At 41.5% G+C, this 26,389-nt stretch overlaps 1 protein-coding gene across 3 annotated transcripts in view; it reads right to left on the bottom strand.

Annotated features, from left to right (window-relative positions):
- LOC130361268 (ephrin type-A receptor 3-like) overlaps positions 1-26,389 on the bottom strand; it is a 319,464-nt gene that overhangs the window by 234,175 nt on the left and 58,900 nt on the right. Inside the window, exons 2-4 of one of the 3 annotated variants that reach the window (XM_056564047.1) lie at positions 24,232-24,279; positions 14,263-14,327; positions 5,745-6,405 (exon numbers count right to left, since the gene is read on the bottom strand). In XM_056564047.1, the coding sequence (XP_056420022.1) occupies positions 5,745-6,405; positions 14,263-14,327; positions 24,232-24,279 (774 nt within the window). Of the gene's footprint in view, positions 1-5,744; positions 6,406-14,262; positions 14,328-18,127; positions 18,149-24,231; positions 24,280-26,389 lie in introns of those variants that run through there. The other 2 variants (XM_056564049.1, XM_056564048.1) reach the window with 2 other exon arrangements.

The raw sequence follows: 26,389 nt of genomic DNA, 5'->3' as shown, positions 1-26,389 counted from the left end.
CCGGAGCGGTGGGGTACAGGTTAGCACAACTTTCTCTAGCAGTGGTCTTCAACCTGCAGACCTCCAGATGTTGCAAAACTACAACTCCCAGCATGCCCGGACAGCCGTTGGCTGTCCGGGCATGCTGGGTGTTGTAATTTTGCAACATCTGGACGGCCGCAGGTTGTAGACCACTGTCCTATACTTTACATTGCACGGATCCCTCAACATACGATGGTTTCACCAAACGATGGTCCATTTGGGACGGATTACCATGGTATGTTGGGGGACCACTGTACTTTCTAGCATAAAGTCTTATCACCCCATAACAATACGCTACAGCAGCTTCAGGTTTCCTTTAAACCCAATACATTATAAAAATCTCCATTTCCCCGACGCGATAAGACCGGCCCATGCCCCATCTCGGAGTACTTCTCGATCTGCAGTTCTGAAGTGTGGCTGTCTGGCCTCTATTCATTGTACATTATAATCTCTGGTAATAGAGATGAGAATACAGCGACGTTTAAAGTCAAATAAATCAATTGTTCCAAGTGCTTTTCCTGGCAGGTATCAATTACACCCTCTTTCTGAGCGAACTTAAGGCTTCATTTTATCCAATTATTTGCTGATTTTAGTACATTTTCACGAGAAAGATTTCACTCTGGGCACAATGCTGAGAACATTTCATATTAATGTGCCAGGGACTAATTGGTTAAATGGTGCGCTAATATATCAGAATTCAATTATTTATATTTCTTAGGTCATCTTGAACATACAAGTGCCAATAATGGGACAATCAAATGTCGTGGAGGCAAATCCCAGGGGCCTTGTGCTCCGTCTACCTAAAATACGGATTATTGATATCTAAAATTCGAGGCTTTATTTCCAAGTTCCCTTTCCCAAGAATTCACCACTGAGGCCCAAAATGTTATGTTTTTTAACGTGAATTTTTAGTAAGGAAAAACCAACCCGAAAGCCCAAAAGACTTCTTGAAGAATTGCATAAAAGACTATTTCCCAACCTATTATTTTTTTTCAAACTACAAGAATATTTAGCCTCAATCACATGACATTTGAGTTTCATGTAGGATGTCGGGAAAGGTCCCAGTGTAAACAAAAAACATAGGACTCAGTTAGGAGTGTTCGTTGGGCCTCCGATTGGCTGGTGTAGGTCAGCATTCTTTAAAGGGGTACTCCGCCCCTAGACATCTTAACCCCTATCCAAAGGATAGGGGATAAGATGTCAGATCGCCGCGGTCCCGCTGCTGGGGACCCCTGGGATCCCCGCTGCCGCACCGCGCAGTTCGCTCTGTGCGTAATGACGGGCTATACGGGGGACCGAGCAGCGTGACGTCCTGGCGCCGCCCCTCGTGACATCACGGCCCGACCCCTTAATGCAAGTCTATGGGAGGGGGCGTGACGGCCGCCACGCCCCCTCCCATAGACTTGTATTGAAAGGGGCGGGCCGTGATGTCATGAGGGGCGGAGCCATGACGTAACGATGCTACGGCCCCTGTACTGCCCAGCAGTGGGACCGCGGCGATCTGACATCTTATCCCCTATTCTTTGGATAGGGGATAAGATGTCTAGGGGCGGAATACCCCTTTAAATAAAAAATAAAAAAATAGACACATTTGACATGTCGTTGGTCCGTCAGGGTCTAAGAGTTCAGAACACAACCCATCACAAGAATGAGTCGGGAGAAGTGCACACTTACCGTATTTTTTGCCGTATAAGACGCACTTTTTCTTCCCCAAAACTGGGGGGGGGGGGAAGTTGGTGCGTCTTATACGGCGAATACACACCTATCGCGGCGGTCCCTGTGGCCATCAATGGCCGGGACCCGCGGCTAATACAGGACATCACCGATCGCGGTGATGCCCTGTATTAACCCTTCAGACGCGGCGATCAAATCTGACCGCCGTGTCTGAAGCGAAAGTGACACTAACCCGGCTGTTCAGTCGGGCTGTTCGGGACCGCTGCGGTGAAATCGCGGCGTCCCGAACAGCTTACAGGACACCGGGAGGGACCTTACCTGCCTCCTCGGTGTCTGCTCCGTGTCGGGATCCCCTGCATGGCCGGCGCTCTCCTTCGACGTCATCACGTCGTCGCACACGACGTCCCGTCATCCAATAGGTGCGTAGTGACGTGATGACGGCGATGGAGAGCGTGGATCCCGGTGAAGAAGACGTCCGGAGCGTCGGGGACACCATGGGGACGCGGCAAGAGCGATGGAGCGACATCCAGGGCAGCGGTGACGAGCGGTGACGGGTCCGGAGCGGCGGGGACGTGTGAGTATTACCTCTTATACCAGTGGTCTTAAACCTGCGGACCTCCAGATGTTGCAAAACTACAACTCCCAGCATGCCCGGACAGCCGTTGGCTGTCCGGGCATGCTGGGAGTTGTAGTTTTGCAACATCTGGAGGTCCACAGGTTGAAGATCACTGTTGGGTTCACAATCTTTTTTTTCTAGTTTTTGCACCTTTAAAATTGGGTGCGTCTTATATGCCGGTGCGTCCTATAGGGCGAAAAATACGGTAACGTGTTGTCTCCCAGCTCTGTGTCTTGTGATCTGGACAGACTCATGATGTAAGTCTATGGAGCCGTCCTGGTCTCATAGACACAGAGCGTGAAGAGAAGAGCGAGGCCGCAGGCTTCTCTCGCTGCTTCTTCTCATTATTAGTGAGGGTCTGAACATTTAGGGGGAGATTTATCAAAACCTGTGCAGAGGAAACATTGCCCAGTTGCCCATAGCAACCAATCAGATCACTGCTTTCATTTTTAACAAGGCCTCTGCAAAATGAAAGAAGCGCTCTGATTGGTTGCTATGGGCAACTGGGCAAGTTTTCCTTTGCACAGGTTTTGATAAATTTCCCCCTTAGTCCCTAAAGGATAAGTTACTATATATATATATATATATATATATATATATATATATATATATATACAGATAGATAGATAGATAAAGAAAAACAAGTGGAGCAGCACTACCACACAAATGTGGGTCGGTGGGTGCCAGCAGTGGAACGTTCCGGGTAGAGATGAGCGTACTTACAGTAAATTCGATTCATCACGAACTTCTCGGCTCGGCAGTTGATGACTTTTCCTGCATAAATTAGTTCAGCTTTCAGGTGCTCCCGTGGGCTGGAAAAGGAGGATACAGTCCTAGGAGACTCTTTCCTAGGACTGTATCCACCTTTTCCAGCCCACCGGAGCATCTGAAAGCTGAACTAATTTATGCAGGATAAGTCATCAACTGCCGAGCCGAGAAGTTTGTGACGAATCGAATTTACTGTAAATTCGCTCATCTCTAGTTCCGGGTAAGGGGATGTATAGATATCCACACCAAATGAAAAACGTACTGCAGCACTCCAAAAATAAGATGAATAGGGTTTATTGACCTGACATCAAAGCGACGTTTCAGCTGCCCGATTGCAGCCTTTCTGAAGCTGGCTTCAGAAAGGTTGCAATTGGGCAGCTGAAACGTTGCTTTGATGTCAGGTCAATAAACCCTATTCATCTTATTTTTGGAGTGCTGCAGTACGTTTTTCGTTTGGTGTAGATAGATAGATAGATAGATAGATAGATATGCAATCAAATAGAAGCAGCACCTCCAGACCAAGTTGAAAAATGAAATGGGTGCAAGCACTTAGGCCGACATTTATCATCGTCTTTAGACAGTTTTTTGTGTCTACAAAAGGCCCAAAAAGGCGCAAGCAGGGTTTATTTGCGCCTTTTTTGCGCCTTTTTGTTTACACATTTCTGCTGATTTTGAGTTGCAATCCACTGATTTTGGCAATACACATGATATAGAAGGGATGTATGCACTGCGCCTTTTTAAAAAAAAAAAAGGTGCAAAGCCACTGAAAAGTCTCTAAAACGACACCATCCCAGACCTGGTGTAGCTTTTTAGTGTATGTGAAGAGAGAAATTTGAGAAGACGTGACCTACACAAAATGTATCAAATGCTCGGTGAACATTTAATAAATTTGGTTCTCTTATACATTATCAGCACACACAAAAAGGTGTAAAAAAAATGCTTCACTTACACCTACAATGATAAATGTGGGCCTTAGAGCCTTGGTGCTCCGATTCTTTGAAATAAAGTAGATATATGCAGCACACCAGTATACGTGAAAAAACTTAGTGACGTTTATTCCATGATGCAGCAGACAACGTTTCGGTGACCTCACACCAAATTTTTAAAGTCAAAGGTTTATATATATATATATATATATATATATATATATATATATATATATATATATATATATATATATATATATGTATATATATGGTTGTAAATATATAAAAGAAGCTATACTCACCTGCCCCAATCCCCCTATGGCTGCTGTTCCAAGAGCTCCTGCTCTCAACCACTTCATGGTTCCTGTGCTATGTTTCCCCCACAGGACCTGCCCACTCAGTCTCAATCACTGATTAAAGTGGGTCACCCCTATGGCCATTGATGAGTTCTTCCGGGGACAACACAGCACAGGAACCAGAAAACAGCCGAGAGCAGTGAGGACAGGGAGCCATCAGAACACCAGCTGTAGGGAATTGGGACGGGTGAGTATGGTGGCGTTATTGTTTTTACAGCATCCCAGGCCCAATATAAAAATGTTGTGTGGCCAGAATTCCACTTTAGGGCAATATAAAAGGTCCAGGATGCCCTTCCTGAAGGTATAACATTTCAAGTTCTATGTACTAGACTAGTGGTCACCATCTCAATCCTCAAGGCCCATCAACATCCCGTGTTTTTTCAGTTTTCCAACAGGAATTGAAGAGGAAAAAATGTAAATTCTGGACTGTTTGTGGTCCTTGAGGACTGGGTTGGGGACATCTGGGTTAGATTACTGGAGACTGGATATTGATCAACAAGTGCACTGCTCAAAAAATAAAGGGAACACTTAAACAACACAAAGTAACTCCAAGTCAATCACACTTCAGTGAAATCACACTGTCCACTCAGGAAGAACACTGATTGACAATCAATTTCACATGCTGTTGTGCAAATGGAACAGACAACAGGTGGAAATTATAGGCAATTATCAAGACAACCCTAATAAAGGAGTGGTTCTGCAGGTAGTGCTTCCTGGCTGATGTTTTGGTCACTTTTGAATGCTGGCGGTGCTTTCACTCTAGTGGTAGCATGAGATGGATTCTACAACCCACACAAGTGGCTCAGGTAGTGCAGCTCATCCAGGATGGCACATCAATGCGAGCTGTGGCAAGAAGGTTTGCTGTGTCTGTCAGCGTAGTGTCCAGAGCATAGAGGCGCTACCAGGAGACAACCCAGCAGCAGGACAGCTACCTCTGCCTTTGTGCAAGGAGGAGCCCTGCAAGAGCCCAGCAAAATAACCTCCAGCAGGTGCATGTGTCCACTCAAATGGTCAGAAACAGACTCCATGAGGGTGGTATGAGGGCCCGACATCCATGTGTCGGGGTTGTGCTTACAGCCCAACACCTTGCAGGTCGTTTGGCATTTGCCAGAGAACACCAAGATTGGCAAATTCGCCACTGACGCCCTGTTTTCTGGCCGTGATGCCACGAGCCTCCGGTGCTGCACCTGACGTTCTAAACGAACGCCGGGTGCAGCAGGGAGATCACGGGGGTCCCCAGTGGCGGGACCCCTGCGATCAGACATCTTATCCCCTATCCTTTGAATAGGGGATAAGATGTCTATGGGCGGGGTACCCCTTTAAGACTTAGGACTATATAGCAGCAATTTCATGTGCCCAATAGAATAAAGACATTTTACTCACGTTGACATCCATTCTTCTTCTCTTCATAACCCAGTTTACAAAAACACCGTCCGATGGGCACCAGCCACCCTCCATCAGCGCTGCAGTACATCTTGGGAGCATCAAACTCCACTGAGTTATTCACACATGATCCTTTAACCTCCACCAAAGCTGAGTCTCCTCCAGTTACCGTGTCGGGAAACAGGGCCAGATTACGGATGGTAGACGAACATTTTTTATAGAAGACCCTGACTGACACCAGGGCAATACAGGCTCCAACATCTTGGAAAGCTAAGTAGAACCCCTTCTTGTACAAGTTACTTATGTCTCTGACCTCTGTATTAAGCTTCATGACTCTGTCTCCAACATCCACTTGGGTGAAACTCTCATCTGCCGCAATAGTGTCTATTTTAATAAATTGGTTCTCCTGGATGTGTCGAAGATTGCTATAGTTGGACTCATAGTAGTACATGTTGAAGGTTTCTTTGCAGGTGCCCGATACTCCAGGTAAGCTGTTACAGTCTCTTAGGGTGAACTTGATTTCTATATAGACACGTTGAGCGCTTCCTCTAGGGATCCAGCTGGTTCTCAGCCAGTTATTTTGGTTGATCTCTAGGACGTTGCAAACCTGGTAGGTTCTCATTGGGTTGTTTCTTTCATCCATTACGCTGATCTCTTCCCACTGTTGACAAACAATAAAGAAAGAAATAAAAATAAAAAACATTTCCTATAGTTGGCATCAAACAGAGAGATAATCTGCTTAGAAAATTAAAGGATAAGCTTACTCAATAGGTGGACCAGTGGATGAGATAGATGAACCCAATAAAGTGGTCCCTCAAGTTACAATATTATTTGGTTCCAGGATGACCATTGTATGGAGAAACCATTGTATGTTGAGACCATAACTCTCTGGAAACCTGCAAAGAAGGAAAGTTGTCCAGCGAGGGAATAGTGCAAAATCTTCTTTATTGTTAAAAGCCAGCAATCAGGATACAAGTGACGCGTTTCAGGTGTCCATCTGCACCCTTAGTCGTACATAGTGAAACAAGATAAATTACACATATGTATGTGAATGGGGAGATGTGAAGTCAACCCCCTCCAGGTTATCTGTATTGAGGTGGACCACACATCTTAACTCCTTACATGAAAAAACCTTTTACACCTCACTGCCAATATATCTTGTTTCACTATGTACGACTAAGGGTGCAGATGGACACCTGAAAGGCGTAACTTGTATCCTGTTTGCTGAATTTTAACAATAAAGAAGATTTTTGCACTATTCCCTCGCTGGGCAACTTTCCTTCTTTGCTATATTGCCCTAGTGCCTGCCACAGCACAGTCAGGGCAAGGGACGAGCTGGATTTATCTCTGTTCTATGGAAACCTGGCCCCAAAATGTCATCCAAAAATAAGAAAAAGTGAGGATTTAAAGGGGTACTCCAGTGGAAAACAGCAGGGTTAGCTACTCTTTTGGACATGAGGTGAGGGCGGCTCCATTTTACTTTTATGGGACACTGTATGTACTGTACAGGACCCTGAAGAAGCTCCCAGAACAATGGAAATGAAGAAAGTAGACTCCAGCTCGGTTCAGGAACATGTGGCTTTATTCACATCAACGAGGCAACAGGTACAGAGAGGAAGTGACGCGTTTCGGCCAGGTGCTGGCCTTAGTCGTATGACTAAGGCCAGCACCTGGCCGAAACGCGTCACTTCCTCTCTGTACCTGTTGCCTCGTTGATGTGAATAAAGCCACATGTTCCTGAACCGAGCTGGAGTCTACTTTCCAGTGTCCTATATATATATATATATATATATATATATATATATATATATATATATATATATATATATATATATAAAAGGACTTGCTTTATTTGTATTAGATATCTACTTATTTTTCTTAAAGGGTGTCTCAGGAACCGCCCAGTTTAGAAGCAAATCCCCATAGCAAACCTCTTCTAAACTGGGCGGTTCCCGAGACACGTGTCATCAGAGAGCACTTAGACAGAAAAGAACAACCTTAACTTCAGAAGCTCATAAGTACTGAAAGGATTAAGATTTTTTTTAAAGTAATTTACAAATCTGTTTAACTTTCTGGAGCCAGTTAATATATAAAAAAAAGTTTTTTCCTGGAATACCCCTTTAAGTCTGGTTTCAAGTTTCAATGGTCCAGAAAAGACAGAAAATATTGTAACCTGAGGCCATTGGGAGTTGAGGGACCACTGTACAATGTGATGTACAAAAATAGAAGTCGAAAATTCCGCCTTTGGTTCGAAACTGAACCAAATTATGAAGATTTAGGATTAGTAGAATCCTCAAGACCTGGTCCACCGTAACTAATCAGAATCCTAATTTTCCTCCAATTTACTGCATAAGACACGGTTTTTGCTTCGAGACCAATATTACGGGGAAGATTTTAGAATTTGGTGTCATCTCATTAAGTCTGAAAATACTAACTAGGTTTTGGATTCAACTGAGCGCTTGTCACGTCCCTTAGTACGGGGACATTTTTATGCAAATTATATTACGACATCCCTCATTGAACAGTCATTATTCTCTTACCGTAGGTTGTTAACATAAACGACTTAACCGTTCCTCAATTCTAATGGGGTTTATTAATCTCATTCCGCCATTACTATAGGACTAGAACAGTGGTCTCAAACTGTGGCCCTCCAGACGTTGCAAAACTTCAACTCCTAGCATGCCCGGACAGCCAACGGCTGTCCGGGCATGCTGGGAGTTGAAGTTTTGCAACGTCTGGAGGGCCACAGTTTGAGACCACTGGTCTAGAAGAACTGTCGGTCCCAGGTTCCACCTTTGGTCCTGTGTGTTCGGTTTGGGGTGGTCTTCTGGACTTGGTTGGGGACGCTTCCCTAGAGCACATCTCCTAGAACAGTGGTCTTAAACTGTGGCCCTCCAGATATTGCAAAACTTGCTGGGAGTTGAAGTTTTGCAGCATCTGGAGGGCCACCGTTTGAGACCACTGGTCTAGAAGGACTGTCGGTCCCAGGTTCCACCCTTGGTCCTGTGTGTTGGGTTTGGGGTGGTCTTCTGGACTTGGTTGGGGACGCTTCCCTAGAGCACATCTCCTAGAGCAGTGGTCTTAAAGGGGTATTCCAGGAAAAAACTTTTTTATATATATCAACTGGCTCCAGAAAGTTAAACAGATTTGTAAATTAAAAAATAGGGTATGTGCAGCTCACAATATAAATTAATCGAGGCTAAATGGAAAGTATTTACACCAAATAAAATACTAGTACAAAATAATATATAAGGGAAAAAAAGGTACAAAATGCCTCTAGACTAATACCATACAATGGTACATGATGATGGAATTACAGAAAAAATAATAAATCGGACTGTGCTTCACTTTAAATGATGTACAAATTTAATATAAATTTATATAAAATATTACAAATAAGACATAAAATAAATAATGCAAATCTAATACATAAATGCCTCCTACCACATGGCCCTTGTGGGGAGGTATGATATTTAAATACAAAGCATATATTAAAAGATGTTAAAATATAGCATGTGGATTATATTCTACCGCTATCCCAATATATTGCAAACCGACATAGTGTACTTTTGTGCGGTACACTCCGTTCTCATGTGATTTAGAACAGTTCACAAAGTGATATAGTTACCAACTCCTAGAGGTAGTTTTGGCTGGACGTCCGAGAGATGGATATGTGGGGGCTGTGTCCAGCGCTAGCGTGCGCTTACGGTGACGGGCCCGGATGCCACAGGCCAAAAAAGGGTCACCGGTCACGGAGTAATTGCAGGCTCGATGGCAGATGTAGTGGAGGCTGTGTCCAGCGCTGGCATGCGCTTGCGGTGACGGGCCCGGTTGCCGCAGGCCGAGGAGAGGTCACCGGTCACGGAGTAGCTTCGGAGGTGGAGATGTACTCGGAGATAGATGGATCTTGCTCCGGAAACAAGGGAAGGAAAGCCTCGTGGAAGATCTCTCGGCGTCTGGTGGAATGGCGGATAGATTACAGCCAGGTGTAAAATCAGCAGATGATGGAGTTGTGTCGGAGGTAAGTGATGGCGGTTTGTGGATTGCGGTGGTCATGCGGTAAATAATTCTTTCTCTAGACGCGTTTCAGGGTACTTTATATGTGACCCTTTCCTCAGTAGAGATATCTTTAACAGTGAAGCTCAAAGTCCTTTTAAACATGTTACCTGTCTAATTGTTACAGGTGTGTTTCTGTTTAGATCTTCCGCAAATAGTGGAATGGAACGGGAAACATGGGGTTGTTTCATCTTGATAAAGCAGTGTTCACATTTAGAATCAGTATGTATGCGTTCTTATTTAGATATAGTATTATATATATTGTAAACATTGGAATGGTACATATAGCATACAGTAGGATGTACAGATAGAGTGTATAGTACTGAGATTGGAATATTAATAAAAATAAATATAGATAAAAATAAAAAAAAAATAAAAAAATATAACTAAAAATAAAAATCAATATAAAAATATAAAAAATATAAAAAAATATAAAAAAATATAAAAAATATAAAAAAATATAAAAAATATAAAAATAAAATAAAAATAATATAAAAAAGATAAATAAAATATATTGATAAAAGTAAAAATAAATGAGAATGAAATGAAAATACAGGAAAAAATAAAAAAGGATAATAAATAAATATAGAATAGGTGCATAAATGGAATAAAATGCTATAGATTTACATAATAAAGTTACTGAAAATAATTAGTGTATAGGAAGGTTGAAGGATGGTTCGTCACGCACTCTATCTTTGTTCTGCGTGACGAACCATCCTTCAACCTTCCTATACACTAATTATTTTCAGTAACTTTATTATGTAAATCTATAGCATTTTATTCCATTTATGCACCTATTCTATATTTATTTATTATCCTTTTTTATTTTTTTCTGTATTTTCATTTCATTCTCATTTATTTTTACTTTTATCAATATATTTTTTTATTTATCTTTTTTATATTATTTTTATTATTTTTATATTTTTTATATTTTTTTATATTTTTTATATTTTTTTATATTTTTTTATATTTTTTTATATTTTTTATATTTTTATATTGATTTTTATTTTTATTTATATTTTTTATTTATTTTTTTATTTTTATCTATATTTATTTTTATTAATATTCCAATCTCAGTACTATACACTCTATCTGTACATCCTACTGTATGCTATATGTACCATTCCAATGTTTACAATATATATAATACTATATCTAAATAAGAACGCATACATACTGATTCTAAATGTGAACACTGCTTTATCAAGATGAAACAACCCCATGTTTCCCGTTCCATTCCACTATTTGCGGAAGATCTAAACAGAAACACACCTGTAACAATTAGACAGGTAACATGTTTAAAAGGACTTTGAGCTTCACTGTTAAAGATATCTCTACTGAGGAAAGGGTCACATATAAAGTACCCTGAAACGCGTCTAGAGAAAGAAATATTTACCGCATGACTACCGCAATCCACAAACCGCCATCACTTACCTCCGACACAACTCCATCATCTGCTGATTTTACACCTGGCTGTAATTCATCCGCCATTCCACCAGACGCCGAGAGATCTTCCACGAGGCTTTCCTTCCCTTGTTTCCGGAGCAAGATCCATCTATCTCCGAGTACATCTCCACCTCCGGAGCTACTCCGTGACCGGTGACTTCTCCTCGGCCTGCGGCAACCGGGCCCGTCACCGCAAGCGCATGCCAGCGCTGGACACAGCCTCCACTACATCTGCCATCGAGCCTGCAATTACTCCGTGACCGGTGACCTTTCTTGGCCTGTGGCATCCGGGCCCGTCACCGTAAGCGCACGCTAGCGCTGGACACAGCCCCCACATATCCATCTCTCGGACGTCCAGCCAAAACCACCATTAGGAGTTGGTAACTATATCACTTTGTGAACTGTTCTAGATCACATGAGAACGGAGTGTACCGCACAAAAGTACACTATGTCGGTTTGCAATATATTGGGATAGCGGTAGAACATAATTCACATGCTATATTTTAACATCTTTTAATATATGCTTTGTATTTAAATATCATACCTCCCCACAAGGGCCCTGTGGTAGGAGGCATTTATGTATTAGATTTGCATTATTTATTTTATGTCTTATTTGTAATATTTTATATTAATTTATATTAAATTTGTACATCATTTAAAGTGAAGCACAGTCCGATTTATTATTTTTTCTGTAATTCCATCATCATGTACCATTGTATGGTATTAGTCTAGAGGCATTTGGTACCTTTTTTTCCCTTAGATTTGTAAATTACTTCCATTAAAAAATCTTAATCCTTTCAGTACTTATGAGCTTCTGAAGTTAAGGTTGTTCTTTTCTGTCTAAATCCTCTCTGATAACAGATGTTTTGGGAAACGCCCAGTTTAGAAGCAAATCCCCATTGCAAACCTCTTCTAAACTGGGCGTTTCCCAAGACAGGTGTCATCAGAGAGGATTTAGACAGAAAAGAACAACCTTAACTTCAGAAGCTCATAAGTACTGAAAGGATTAAGATTTTTTAATAGAAGTCATTTACAAATCTGTTTAACTTTCTGGAGCCAGTTGATATACATCTAAAAGTTTTTTCCTGGAATACCCCTTTAAACTGTGGATCTCAAGATGTTGCAAAACTTGCTGGGAGTTGAAGTTTTGCAACATCTGGAGGGCCACAGTTTGAGACCACTGTTCTAGAAGAACTGTCGGTCCCAGATTCCATCTGTGGCCCTCTGTGTTAGGCTTGGTGTTGTCTTCTCTCTGACCACCAGTAGATACAATGCAGGAAAAATTTGTGATTTTGTGATTTATTTATTTTTATTGATTTATTTATTTTTGGCCAAAATGTTGCCCTGCTGTTTTTTAAGGGTAGAGTTGTAATAATAGAGTTGTGTCTAGTTTTACGACAAACTCAAACGGCTTAGATTTTGCCTTCTTTCCTATCCCAGTGTTCTAAAACTGGGCCTCTCTGCTAGTCAGTCAGCACCCTGCTCTGTAGTGAGGAGGGACAATAACCCTGATGGGTAACATTCACTTTTGGGAGAGATTCTGGATTGGCTATTAAAGGGGTACTCTGGTGGAAAACATTTTTTTTTTTTTAATCAACTGGTGCCACAATGGTAAAACAGATTTGTAAGATTTACTTCTATTTTAAAATCGCAATCCTTCCAGTACTTATCAGCTGCTGTATGCTCCAGAGGAAGTTCTTTTCTTTTTGAATTTCTTTTCTGTTTGACCACAGTGCTCTCTGCTGACACCTCTGTCCGTATAAGGTACTGTTCAGAGCAGGATAGGTTTGCTATAGGGATTCGATTGTACTCTGGACAGTTCCTGACATGGACAGTGGTGTCAGCAGAGAGCACTGTGGTCAGACAGAAAAGAACTCCAGAAAGAAATACAACTTCCTGTGGAGCATACAGCAGCCGATAAGTACTGGAAGGATTAAAATTTTAATATAGAAGTAATTTACAAATCTGTTTAACTTTCTGGCACCAGTTGATTTAAAAAAAAATGTGTTTTCCACCGGAGTACCCCTTTAAAATAATGTTCTAAGGCTTCTTTGGTATTGAGTTAAAGGGGTTATCCAGGAAAAAACTTTTTTTTATATATCAACTGGCTCCAGAAAGTTAAACAGATTTGTAAATTACTTCTATTAAAAAAAATCTTAATCCTTTCAGTACTTATGAGCTGCTGAAGTTATTATTTTCTGTCTAAGTGCTCTCTGATGACACCTGTCTCGGGAACTGTCCAGAGTAGAAGTGAATCCCCATAGCAAACCTCTTCTACTCTGTGCAGTTCCTGAGACAAGCAGAGATGTCAGCAGAGAGCACTGTTTCCAGACAGAAAAGAACAACTCAACTTCAGCAGCTGATAATTATTGGAAGGATTAAGATTTTTTAATAGAAGTAATTTACAAATCTGTTTAACTTTCTGGAGCCAATTGATAAATTAAAATTTATTTTTTTCCTGGATAACCCTTTTAATTTGCATATACTTTTTCCTAAATTTCCAATGGAGCATGAATGGTGTATAAGTTTTCACATGCGTTTTGGTGCTCTTCTCAATGAGAAACATTGCTTCCCCACTATCAAAACTCTAAAATGGCACTGTGCCCATAAAATTAAATGCATTAATTGTACAATGTGTGTGCAACATCCTTATTAGAGATGAGCGAACTTACAGTAAATTTGATTCGTCACAAACTTCTCGGTTCGGCAGTTGATGACTTTTCCTGCATAAATTAGTTCAGCCTTCAGGTGCTCCGGTGGGCTGGAAAAGGTGGATACAGTCCTAGGAAAGAGTCTCCTAGGACTGTATCCACCTTTTCCAGTCCACGGGAGCACCGGAAAGCTGAACTAATTTATGCAGGATAAGTCATCAACTGCCGAGCCGAGAAGTTTGTGACGAATCGAATTTACTGTAAATTCGCTCATCTCTAATCCTTATGTCACATAGGTGTAAAAAGTAAGATTTGCACCTCTGCATTATACTGTATAAGGTAAAGAAAGGCCCTAAAATACTCACCCCTTCTGGTGGATATGCCACCCATCCTAGGTCTCCCAGGGCAGACATAGAATCAAGCAAGGTCACTAGAACAAATATTATAAAAGTGTTAGTCCATGTTTTCATGCTTATTTGCACCAATTGTGAAAAGTACAAGATTGTTATTTCAGTACAAGTAAATAAGTTGTCTCTGGTTTGGGAAACCCATTTTCACGTATGGGTTAAAGGGGTACTCCCGTGGAAAGCTTTTTTTTTTTTTTAAATCAACTGGTGACAGAAAGTTAAACAGATTTGTAAATCACTTCTATTAAAAAATCTTAATCCTTCCAGTACTTTTTAGGGGCTGTATACTAAAGAGAAATGCAAAAAAGAAATGCATTTCCTCTGATGTCACGACCACAGTGCTCTCTGCTGACCTCTGCTGTCCATTTTAGGAACTGTCCAGAGCAGGAGAAAATCCCCATAGCAAACATATGTTGCTCTGGACAGTTCCTAAAATGGAAAGCAGAGGTCAGCAGAGAGCACTGTGGTCTTGACATCAGAGGAAATGCATTTCTTTTTTGTATTTCTCTTTAGTATACAGCCCCTAATAAGTACTGGAAGGATTAAGATTTTTTAATCAAAGTGATTTACAAATCTGTTTAACTTTCTGTCACCGGCTGATTTAAAAAAAAAAAAAAATAAAGTTTTCTATGGGAGTACCCCTTTAAGACAGAAAATTCCCAATGCAGGACCCCTATATTAGTAGATACAAAGGGGTCTCTGGTTTGTGAGGATCCGTCACAGCAGTACATTACACAATGGCAGCCCCATGATTTAAAGGGAATCTGTCAGTCCTGTATCATGCTCTGAGCCACGGACATAGGCAGATATCTGATATGGAGATGAAACAAATACCTGTCTCATAGCTCTATGCAAAGTTATAAAATCATGTTTTCCTTCTAAACTCTGTAGAAAAATGTGCAGATCGACTATAGTAGATATAAGATTACTGAGGTTAACTGTATGTCACCAAGGTGCTTCACTTAAAACAAAGAACGTACAATAGAACATGGTGGCAGTCCTCAAGTAGTCTACAAAGGAAGGGGGGGGGGGGGGAGAAAACTACAGTACTACAGATTGCCAACTACCCTACAGTGATCAATACTTATTGCCCATTACCTATAGAGACTAACTACTGGCCAGTATTCAAATTCAGCGCTTTTTCCTTTTGCGCGCCCAGTATCAATCAGCAGTTCACAGGATTGGAGACAGATCAGCGAGGACGCCGTACCCGCTCACCGCCATGAACACGTTCCTGCCCCCGTGCGCTCGCTGAGTGGGGCGATCTACAAGCAGCCGCACAGCTAGAGGTGCAGACAGCAGTGCAAGCACAGAAGAGATTGTGCCAGGCTATTGCCCAGCTGGATTGGGGGAGGGTGACATATTCCCACTGTGTTTCCTCCACAGGAATATATGGACACAAACACATAACAGAAGCAATCTATATGTACCGGACTATATCTATATGTACCTGACTATATCTATATGTACCTGACTATATCTATATGTACCTGACTATATCTATATGTACCTGACTATATCTATATGTACCGGACTATATCTATATGTACCGGGCTATATCTATATGTACCGGACTATATCTATATGTAGAAAGCAAGCTTGGAAGGAAAACATGATTTTATAACTTTTCAAACAGCCATAAGCTAAGTGTCTAATATCATTTGTTTTATCGCCTAGGTCTGAGCATGATATAGAGCTGAGGGATTTCCTTTAAAGCTTACCTCTAATGATGTCACCTTCAGTGCCCCTACTGGTGGAATAAAGCATTACACATTGAACGTGTACCTCTGATGATGTCACCTTCAGTGCCCCTACTGGTGAAATAAAGCATTTCAAATTGAAAGCGTACCTCTGATGATGTTCCCGGCGCCAGCATATCTGTTTAAAGTTCGGCCAACTTATGAGCCCAAGACATGCCCCCAAAACTATCACGATTTGGAGATGTATATGTCAGAATTCCCATACAAGACTATGGGACTTCTGGCAAATCCAGATGGCGATAATCTTTGGGCAAGTCTCAAAAGTTGCTGCAAATTTTAAACAGAGATACCGAGGTACACTTTAAATGTGTAATGCTTAATTTCACCAGTAGGGGCACTAAAGGGAACATCATTTGGGGTATGCCTTCATTGTGTAATGCTTAATTTCACCAGTAGGGGAACTAAAGGGAACATCATTTGAGGTATGCCTTCAATGTGTAATGCTTAATTTTACCAGTAGGGGCACTAATGGGAACATCATTTGAGGCAAGCCATCAATGTGTAATGCTTAATTTTACCAGTAGGGGCACTAAAGGGAACATCATTTGGGGTATGCCTTCAATGTGTAATGCTTAATTTCACCAGTAGGGGCACTGAAGGGAACATCATTTGAGGCAAGCCATCAATGTGTAATGCTTAATTTTACCAGTAGGGGCACTGAAGGGAACATCATTTGGGGTATGCCTTCAATGTGTAATGCTTAATTTCACCAGTAGGGGCACTGAAGGGAACATCATTTGGGGTACGCCTTCAATGTGTAATGCTTAATTTCACCAGTAGGGGTACTAAAGGGAACTTCATTTGAGGCAAGCCATCAATGTGTAATGCTTAATTTTACCAGTAGGGGCACTAAAGGGAACACCATTTAGAGTATGCTTTCAATGTGTAATGCTTAATTTCACCAGTAGGGGCACTAAAGGGAACACCATTTAGAGTATGCTTTCAATGTGTAATGCTTAATTTCACCAGTAGGGGAACTAAAGGGGAATTCAGTACTGCCCAATCTCTCCACAGTTTCTAGTTGATCACTTGGAGGGGGGGGGGGGGGGGGGGGTTCTAAGCAGTGGTCAAGTCCTGGGGAAAAAAGGTGTGGGAACTCACCCAAGATTTCCACTCAAGGGCTGGTCCTGCTAATGGGAATGATGTTCCTGCTGTGGAAAAAGTGCAGGAACTCAATTCCCATGCGTTCCTGCAGGACTTGAGTCCTGGGTCTAAGGATATAGGACCCTTAGAATTGGACAATTCCTGTAATGTAAATTGCCAAATAATACAGTCTGATTTTTTTGTTGCAGTGATAAGTTTAAAAAAACATAACAGCGTCCCCCATATCACGTCCGCCCTTCACACATACTCTCTTTATGTTTTGGACAAAGATTGAAGCAAAAGAGCATTAAAAAGGTGCATTTTAAGACATCAGTGACAGAAGTTTTTAAGATCTCCTCTCTTTGAAATTACCCTTCACGTTGTAAAGCAAGTGCACGAGGAATAGACGCTGTAAAGCTACAAAGACACCTGTTATACCGACATTACTCAGGAGTATATATATATCCACTCCTCTATGTATAATGCAGTGTTTTCCAACCAGGGTGCCTCCAGCTGTTGCAAAACTACAATTCCCAGCATGCCCGGACAGCCGGAGGCTGTCCGGGCATGCTGGGAATCGTAGTTTTGCAACAGCTGGAGGCGCCCTGTGTGGAAATCACTAGTATAAACTATTGGGAGGGGGATATTTATACAATTTTGCCTATAGCAACCAAACTTGTCCCATAGCAACCATTCAGATCTGGAATCTGATCAGTTGCTATGACAACTCTCTGTAAAGTTTGACAAACCTCCCCCTGTCACCACATAATAAGGCCACGTTCACCCAGAGTAAAACGTAAAAAGTAAAAAATTGAGTCGTGGACGAATTGACGAGGAATCATTTCGACCGGGAAATTCCGCAAATCCACCATTTTCTGCTTGGCTGCGGAAATGGCGCAGAATTTTAACGGGAAATCAGGAGGAGGATCAGGAGATGCTGTGGAGGAAGTTCAGACACTTTGGAGTTTGATCCCATTTACCTTCAATGGGCTTTTACCCGCGGATTCCACCAGTAGAATAAACATGGTGGAATACGAATCCACGTCAAAATTTCATTCCTCAGTGGGACGAATTACCTTTTTTTTTTTTTTTTTTTAACAAACTTTATTTTATTATTCCTTTATATCTCAATTACAATAATTATTAATTCAATATCTTCACACATTGTAAAAATAGTATAACCCCCCCCCCCCCCCTTACAATGCCCAAATCTGGGTCCAGTGCCCTGTCCAACCCGTATCACCCACATACGTACTCTTTATGTTAGTAAACCTTCTTCTTCCTTCCCCCTCTTCTTTCCTTAAAGGGGTACTCCGGTGAAAACCTTTTTTCTTTTAAATCAACTGGTGGCAGAAAGTTAAACATATTTGTAAATTACTTCTATTAAAAAAGCTTAATCCTTCCAGTACTTATTAGCTGCTGAATGCTACAGAGGAAATTACTTTCTTTTTGGAACATCATGAACACAGGAACACAGGGCTCTCTGCTGACATCTCTGTCCATTTTAGCAACCATGCATAGCAGATGTATGCTAAGGGCAGCATGGTGGCTCAGTGGTTAGCACTGCTGCCTTGCAGTGCTGGGGACATGGGTTCAAATCCCACTAAGGACAACAATAAATAAAGTGTTATTATTATTATAACGTCAGCAGAGAGAAATGTGCTCGTGATGTCATCAGAGAGCATTCCAAAAAGAAAAGAATTTCCTCTGTAGTATTCAGCAGCTGATAAGTACAGGAAGGATTACCATTTTTAAATAGAAGTAATTTACAAATATGTTTAACTTTCTGCCACCAGTTGATTTTAAAGAAAAAACATTTTCACCGGAGTACCCCTTTAAACTATGTAAAACCAACAAACAAACAAAAAAATAAAATTGACACACTTTTGGCAACTTTTACATAATGGAAGTCTATGGGTATATCACAGCGTATATTTAGGTACCGTTAAAACATAACTCCCAGTGTACTGCTGTGGTATAGATGTGAACCAGAAATAATCCATATTGTACAGACCATCATTTTTCATTGACATCTATATGTAATATGTAAAACTATGTAAAATCTGTAAAGCCAGCAAAAAAAAAAATAAAATAAATGCACTTGTTCATATAGGATTTTTTGTAGTTCACAAATGTCCTGTACGCGCCACTTTTCGGTGCTGCAAAAAGTTTTGTACGAATATATACGCTTTTTCCCATGTAAGTGTCTTATTGTTTTGGGAGTGGCGGGGGGGGGGGGGGTTGTTCAATTTTTTTTTGCTGGCTTTACAGTTTTTACGTAGTAAAGACAATTTTTCTGTATTCAACTACGCTGTTGTGCACGCCAAATAAAAGTATTTGTTAAGTGTACGTCAATGGGAAACAGATTGTTCTGTGGCATACCCCAGCATTCGTTTGTAGCATCCTTTTTTTTTATTTTTTATTTTTTTTGCATTTTTTTTTTCCTTTTCAAGTGTATTAAACATTTGTGTATATTGAACAGGATTTTTTAAATGGATATGTTGCTTGGGATGGGTTAAAATAGAAAAGAAAATTTCTAATAACCTAGCCCTGGTCCCCTGCAACTTCTGTTCTGCGTCATCCCCAATCTTCTGTCTTCTTCTTCAGAGACAAGCTCTTGATGCGGGACCTGTCCACTCAGCCAATTACTGGCCACAGCAGGCAGGTCCTGTACTGAGCACTTGTCACAGAAGCGGGAATAAGACAGAAGAATGTGGGACTGGACAGAGCCAATCTTTAGCTGCAGGGGACCAGGGACAGGTAAGTATATATATTTTTTTAAATATTCTAACCCAGCTCCAGCAACATATTAATAAAAAATAAATGCTGGAATGCCTCTTTAAGAGACACACAGGCTCTGTGGACAATGCAGTCTATGGGGGGGGGGGGGGATTTTTCATTAGGTCAAATAATAGCATATTATTTATGCTCACATACCTTTGTGAATTTGAACTTATTTTTTTTTTTTTTTTTTTTTTTGCTGTTGTGCAAATTTTTTGACATTTTTAGACAACTACTTGACAGAGACAAATAGAAAGTGGAAGGAGCTAATCCAAAGAATCGTACAACGTTTTTGATAAATTTCTAAGATCAAAATATGGGAAAGGAAGGTCAGATACTTCACAATCAGCTCCCCAACCTTTATAGGGGTAGTCCAGTGGTGAAAAACTTAACCCCTATCCTAAGGATAGGGGATAAGTTTCAGATCATGGGAAGGGTCCAACCGCTGGGGCCCCCCGCGATCTCCTGTATGGGCCCCCGGCTCGCTGGCCAGATAGCAGGTGTTGACCAACGCACGAAGCGGCGGCTGACACGCCCCCTCAATACATCGCTATGGCAGAGCCGGAGATTAACGAATGCAGCGCGGGCTGTCGGGGCCCCATACAGAAGATCACGGGGCGCCCCAGCGATCAGACCCCCCGCGATCTGAAACTTATCCCCTAGGATAGGGGATACATTTTTCACCACTGGATATCTCCTTTAACTTCTCAAAGTCCTGTCAGTGAAGCAATCTATCTCTCAATGCGGAGACTGACAAGCACTTATAACTAGAGGACAAAACTAAAAATCCATGAGGATAGTATAAAAATAAAGGGGGGGGGCCCATAATGTAAATATAAGTGTTTTCACCACAATATGGAAGTGCCGAATGCTTGCACCAAAATTTGCACAAGACTAATTGAGCTGCACAGGATAAAGCACTGCTCCTTATCAAGTGAAGAGAATAATGCCCAAATCACACACACACACACACACACACAATACTATAGCTAGGTGAATTTTGCATGATAGATACAGGAGAACTAAAAAAAATGTAAAAAAAAACCTGAACAAACTGAGAAAAAATTTGAAAAAAGAATAAGCAAACACAATGATAAATTCCCACCTATGTGTTAGATAAAAATGTGCATTTACTGCGCTTTATCCTAATATCTATTGACAGAGGTGATTCCAATGTAAAGCACACTGTAATATCAAACCTTTCATTATCCCTCCATTTATAGTCGTCTTTGTTAAAAAAAAAAACATTAAGAATATGCAATTTCCGGGTTCTCAGAAAAAGCTCCATCCCTGTCTGTATCATCAACCCTATTCACTAACAAAAATGAGACACTTTTTCTTACTTCATGCAAAAGGGCACAATATATTAATATAAAAGGGCACAATATATTAATATAAAAGGGCACAATATATTAATAAAAATCTCAACTAAACAATCTAATAAATCTACTAGAATTAGAAGTCTTTTCACTATCATCACAGGCAGAATAAGAAGATAAAATCTATACATAGGTAACACAGGATCAGCCATTCACAATAGGAGATGGTCACAGCTTCCCTTCTCTCTCTTTCTGCACATTGGCTTCATCACAGGTCACAGAGGATTCCCACAACTTTCTCCTATAGAAATGACCTATCCATAATATAGGTTCCTATGGTCCATGTTGCTGCTGTAAAGCATACATCTAAATGCTGTTAATTGCAACACAGGCAAGATGGTTGCCTCCATAATAGTGTACAAAAATACAAATAACATGTATGTCAAATAAAAATATAGTGCACGCTCCACAGCCGCACATTTCCTGGTATGTGTTAGTCTTGGGCTGCTGCGATTGACAGACGTTTCAAACATCCTGCTGCCGGACCAATGTCATGATAAAGTATGGTTTAACTGTCAAGCAGGCAGGTACAGAGAATAGTTAGTGTGGAGGCAGAAAGAGAGGACAAGGTGGACGGGGAGAAAAGAATTATTGCAGGCTGAGAGAAAACATCAATGTGGGGGCAGGGAGAGGGCATAGTAGTGCTGCTGCAGTGAGAAATACTGGGGGCATAAACAACCTATTATTGCTGGGACTTCGGGAGACTGGGAGCTGGGTGAAATGCAGACCAGGCCACACCAGGTACTCAGCTAGTAAGAAATAAAAACAGATTAGCAAAAAAATGTATATGTATCACTGGTTTAATGCAATAACAAAATGTAGGTGATACATTCTCTTTCATTTTTTTGCCAAACCTTAAGAAATCCCATGCTTGGTAGTATGGTTGCAGTATGTTGTAAGAACAGACAAATTTTGTTACATCATTATATCAAGTAAGTTGTATGGAACGGAGCTAAGCTTGTATCAATCAGGCTCCGGAGCTGGGGTTGTATAAAGCAGATTCAGTAGCTGAGCTTTAATGGAGTAGGCTCAGGAGCTGAGCTTTTATGGAGCTGGCTCAAAAGCTGATGTCTTATGGAGCATGCTCAGGATCTGAGCTTGTATGAAGCAGGTTCAAGCGTTTAGGAGCTGAGCTTGTATGGTTTAGGCTTAGGAGCTGAGCTTGTATGGAACAGGATCAGAAATTGACCTTGTAGGGAGCAGGCTCAGAAGCTGAGCTTACATGGAGAAGGCTGAGTAGCTGAGCTTGTATGGAGCAGGCTCAGGAGCTGAGCTTTTATGAAGCAGGCTCAAGAGCTGAGTTTGTATGGAGCAGGCTTGGAAGCTGATATTTTATGGAGAATGCTCAGGATCTGAGCTTGTATGAAGCAGATTCAAGCGTTTAGGAGCTGAGCTTGTATGGTTTAGGCTTAGGAGCTGAGCTTGTATATAGCAGGATCAGAAATTGACCTTGTAGGGAGCAGGCTCAAAAGCTGAGCTTACATGGAGCAGGCTGAGTAGCTGAGCTTGTATGGAGCAGGCTTAGGAGCTGAGCTTTTATGAAGCAGGCTCAAGAGCTGAGTTTGTATGGAGCAGTCTTGGAAGCTGATGTTTTATGGAGAAGGTTAAGGAGATACGTTTGTATGGAGGAGACTTAGAAGCTGAGCTTGTATGGAGCAGGCTTGGAAGCTGATGTTTAAACAGGAACCTTAATTAAAACTAATTTTTGCTATTGCACTTCTTATGGTAAATAAAAAATCTTTCTAATGTACTTTGTTAAAAAAAAATAAAGTTTTCTATGTTTTATTTGTGTTTAAAAAAAAAAAAAAAAAAGAAGAGGCCATTAGATGTCTCCCTACTTGTCCAGAGCACATTTTTCCCCATGTTTTGCACAGACTTTGGACTCCTTCTGGCCTGGCAGGAGTCCAAAATCAGGAAATTCTGAGGGGGGGGGGGTGCCTTATCCAATCATAGCTCATCTCTTACACTGAACTGCTCTGGGCTGTGTGTAGCAGAGTGAGGGAGGAAGTTCTCCCCTGTTTGGCTTCAGATGATGTCATGCCTGCTGGTGAATGCCCCTTCCCAGTCTGTGAGTCTGACTGATATTGAGCAGAAAATAAAGAACAATATCAAGGTAGAAAAGTAACAAATAATAAAAATAAAGGCAGGAGGTGGTTTATCATGATGGTGTTGAACTGGGAGGATTATTACATTTAACAAGATCATGAGAGGTACTGTTTAATGGAGCAGGTTTAGGGGCTGAGTTTGTATGAAGCAGGTGTAGGAGCTGAGACCCCTCCATACCCAGCAGGTGCCATATGTGTATTACAGCCACTGGCAGGTTGGAATGACCGCCAGAGGTCTAGGGAAAGGCCCCTAGCCCTTCTATCTTAGTACTTTTAGTCCACCGTGCAGTAAATAAAAGGAGCAGTAGTATTTCAGTACATAGGACAAACTGATCAAGTGATCACCTGTATTAATCCTGTAGTGGGACTTGAATTATAAATTAAAAAACATAAAAAGCACAGTATTCAAAATGAAAAAGAAACCAATTTCCCATGTATTATAAAAAATATAAAATGTATAAAAAATATAAACACTGTTTTTAATTTTTTTTTAAATGTGCCAGAGTAAGATGTCCCAAATTTTTAAAAGGTGCACAACCTTTTAATAAATTTGGTGCATCCTTGACATTCCGTGTGTAAAACTGCAAACATTTTCGATGAGGCTGCAAGTTATGACCCTTGGAAGCTGAGGAGGAAAAACAAAAACTGCTATTTTGAAAAAAAAAATTTGCGTCTGTAAGCGGTTAAATGGATTTGTGCAGTAGACAATACGATGTGCATGGACAAAATGAATGAACAAAATCAGTAGGTTGTAGACTGTGGTGAGCGCTATGACAAGACGGATGACCACTATGTGATGTCTCCACGAGTGCCTCTCACCTGTACATGATGTAAGAACACAGGGGTGCAGTGCATCAGACTTCATGACTGTATTAAGAAAAACAGAGAGATGTCATTTGCCTACAAAGTGTCAGCAAGAGAAGACGACAGACACCGCATACATATCCTGAAGAGGATGACATATACTCATGCGGACCCAAGCGTCGGCCATTCTACTCTAAGCAATGGTAGAAGAATTGGGGGGGTATTCATGAAAGTGGAGGTGGAGAACGTCTTTCTATGGCATTAAAGGGGTACCCGCTGCTCAGCGTTTGGAACAAACTGTTCCCAACGCTGGAGTCGGTGCCAGGAGCTTGTGATAGCCCCGCCCCCTCATGCTGTCACGCTGTCACGGCCCATGCAATTCTACACCAGTCCTCAGTTGGCTTAGAAACTGACTGTGGACACTGGAGCCGGTGCCGGGAGCTCGTGATGTCATAGCCCTGCCCCCTCATGCTGTCATGCCCCGCCCCCTCAATGCAAATCTATGGGAGGGGGCGTGACATCGTCACGCCCCCTCCCATAGATTTGCATTGAGGGGGTGGGGTGTGACGTCATAAAGGGCGGGGACATTACGTCACAAGCTCCCGGCGCCGGCTCCAGTCTCCACAGTCAGTTTCTAAGCCAACTGAGGACTGGTGTAGAATTGCGCCTCAATAAATGCAGTTGCGACAAACTGAAAAGTCGCAAATCCTAAATTCCTGACCACTGCACGATATGAACTGAAATCATGACTTTCAATGTCACTCTATTTCGTTTGTCGCAAAAAAAACAACTGTGCCAAAAAAAAAGCGAAATATTACAGCCAAAAATAACATTGTCTTTATTCAATGCTGATTAAAAAAAATTCCTATAGTCAATGTAGCTTGAGGTCATCCCTAAAATGTGATCTTCTACCATACATAATACTTATTTATTGTTTATTCCTAAGGATTTGTTCCATCTTTAGTGTACTAATACACATACATACCAGTTATCAAGGATGTGTCTGATCACTTACAACAGAGGCTCCCAACCAGTGTGCGGCAGCAGTGAGGTCAGGAAGATGGCGACGGGACGTGCTAGGTCTCCTTTGGCTTAGCATCCTAGGATGGGAGGTCTCTAGGCTGCTTTGCTACGTTCGCTAGATGCCGGGAACATCACAGAATGTGCACAACGATATCATCATGCATATCCCATGGGTATATAAGGCCACTCTCCACCTCTAGTGACTGCGGGAAGAAGCTGCCTTCAGCATAGAAGTTGGATAATTTAACGAAGATGCGGAGGACTCAAGAAAGTGAGTATGTTTATTTTTTTTTTTTTTTCCAGGAGTGTTCTACCTACCTTCAGGGTGCAACCTACCTACACTGGGTCCTACCTACAGTGGGGCAAACTATCCTAAGAAGGGTCCTACCTACAGGGGAAAACCTACCTTCGGGGGGGGGGAGGTCCTACCTACATAGCGACAACTACATTCAGGGGTGGCATACTACCTATAGGGGGTTCTTACATACTCTTTAAAGGGGTACTCCAGTGGAAATTTTTTTTTAAAATAACTGATGCTAGAAAGTTAAACAGATTTTTAAATGACTTCTATTAAAAAATCTTTACCCTTGCAGTACTTTTTAGCAGCTGTATGTTACAGAGTAAATTCTTTTCTTTTTGAAATTTTTTTTTTGTCTTGTCCACAGTGCTCTCCGCTGACACCTGATGCCCGTATCGTGAACTGTTCAGAGCAGGAGAAAATCCCAATTGCAAACCTATGCTACTCTGGACAGTTCCTGACACGGACAGAGGTGTCAGCAGAGAGCACTGTGGACAAGACAAAAAAGAAATCCAAAAAGAAAAGCATCTCCTCTGTAGTATTCAGCAGCTAATAAGTACTGGAAGGGTAAAGATTTTTAATAGAAGTCATATGCAAATCTGTTTAACTTTCCGGCACCAGTTGACTTAAAAAGAAATGTTTTCCACTCGAGTACCCTTTTAAGGGGGGAGAGGAGGCAAACCACCTGTCAGGCCTGATTATGGAAACATAAATGTGTTTTATAATTGTATCTGTGTATAAACTAAGACCTGGGGGTGAGGGTCATTCAGACTGTGTGTTTGTGTGGCATTTTGCATTTTATTGGGGGTCTGGCTGTTTGGTATCTCCTTTGAAGTTGTGCACTGGTCCCAT

Source organism: Hyla sarda, chromosome 3, assembly GCF_029499605.1.
Source record: "Hyla sarda isolate aHylSar1 chromosome 3, aHylSar1.hap1, whole genome shotgun sequence".
Classification (NCBI taxonomy): domain Eukaryota; kingdom Metazoa; phylum Chordata; class Amphibia; order Anura; family Hylidae; genus Hyla; species Hyla sarda.
This window is presented reverse-complemented; position numbering and strand designations above follow the sequence as displayed.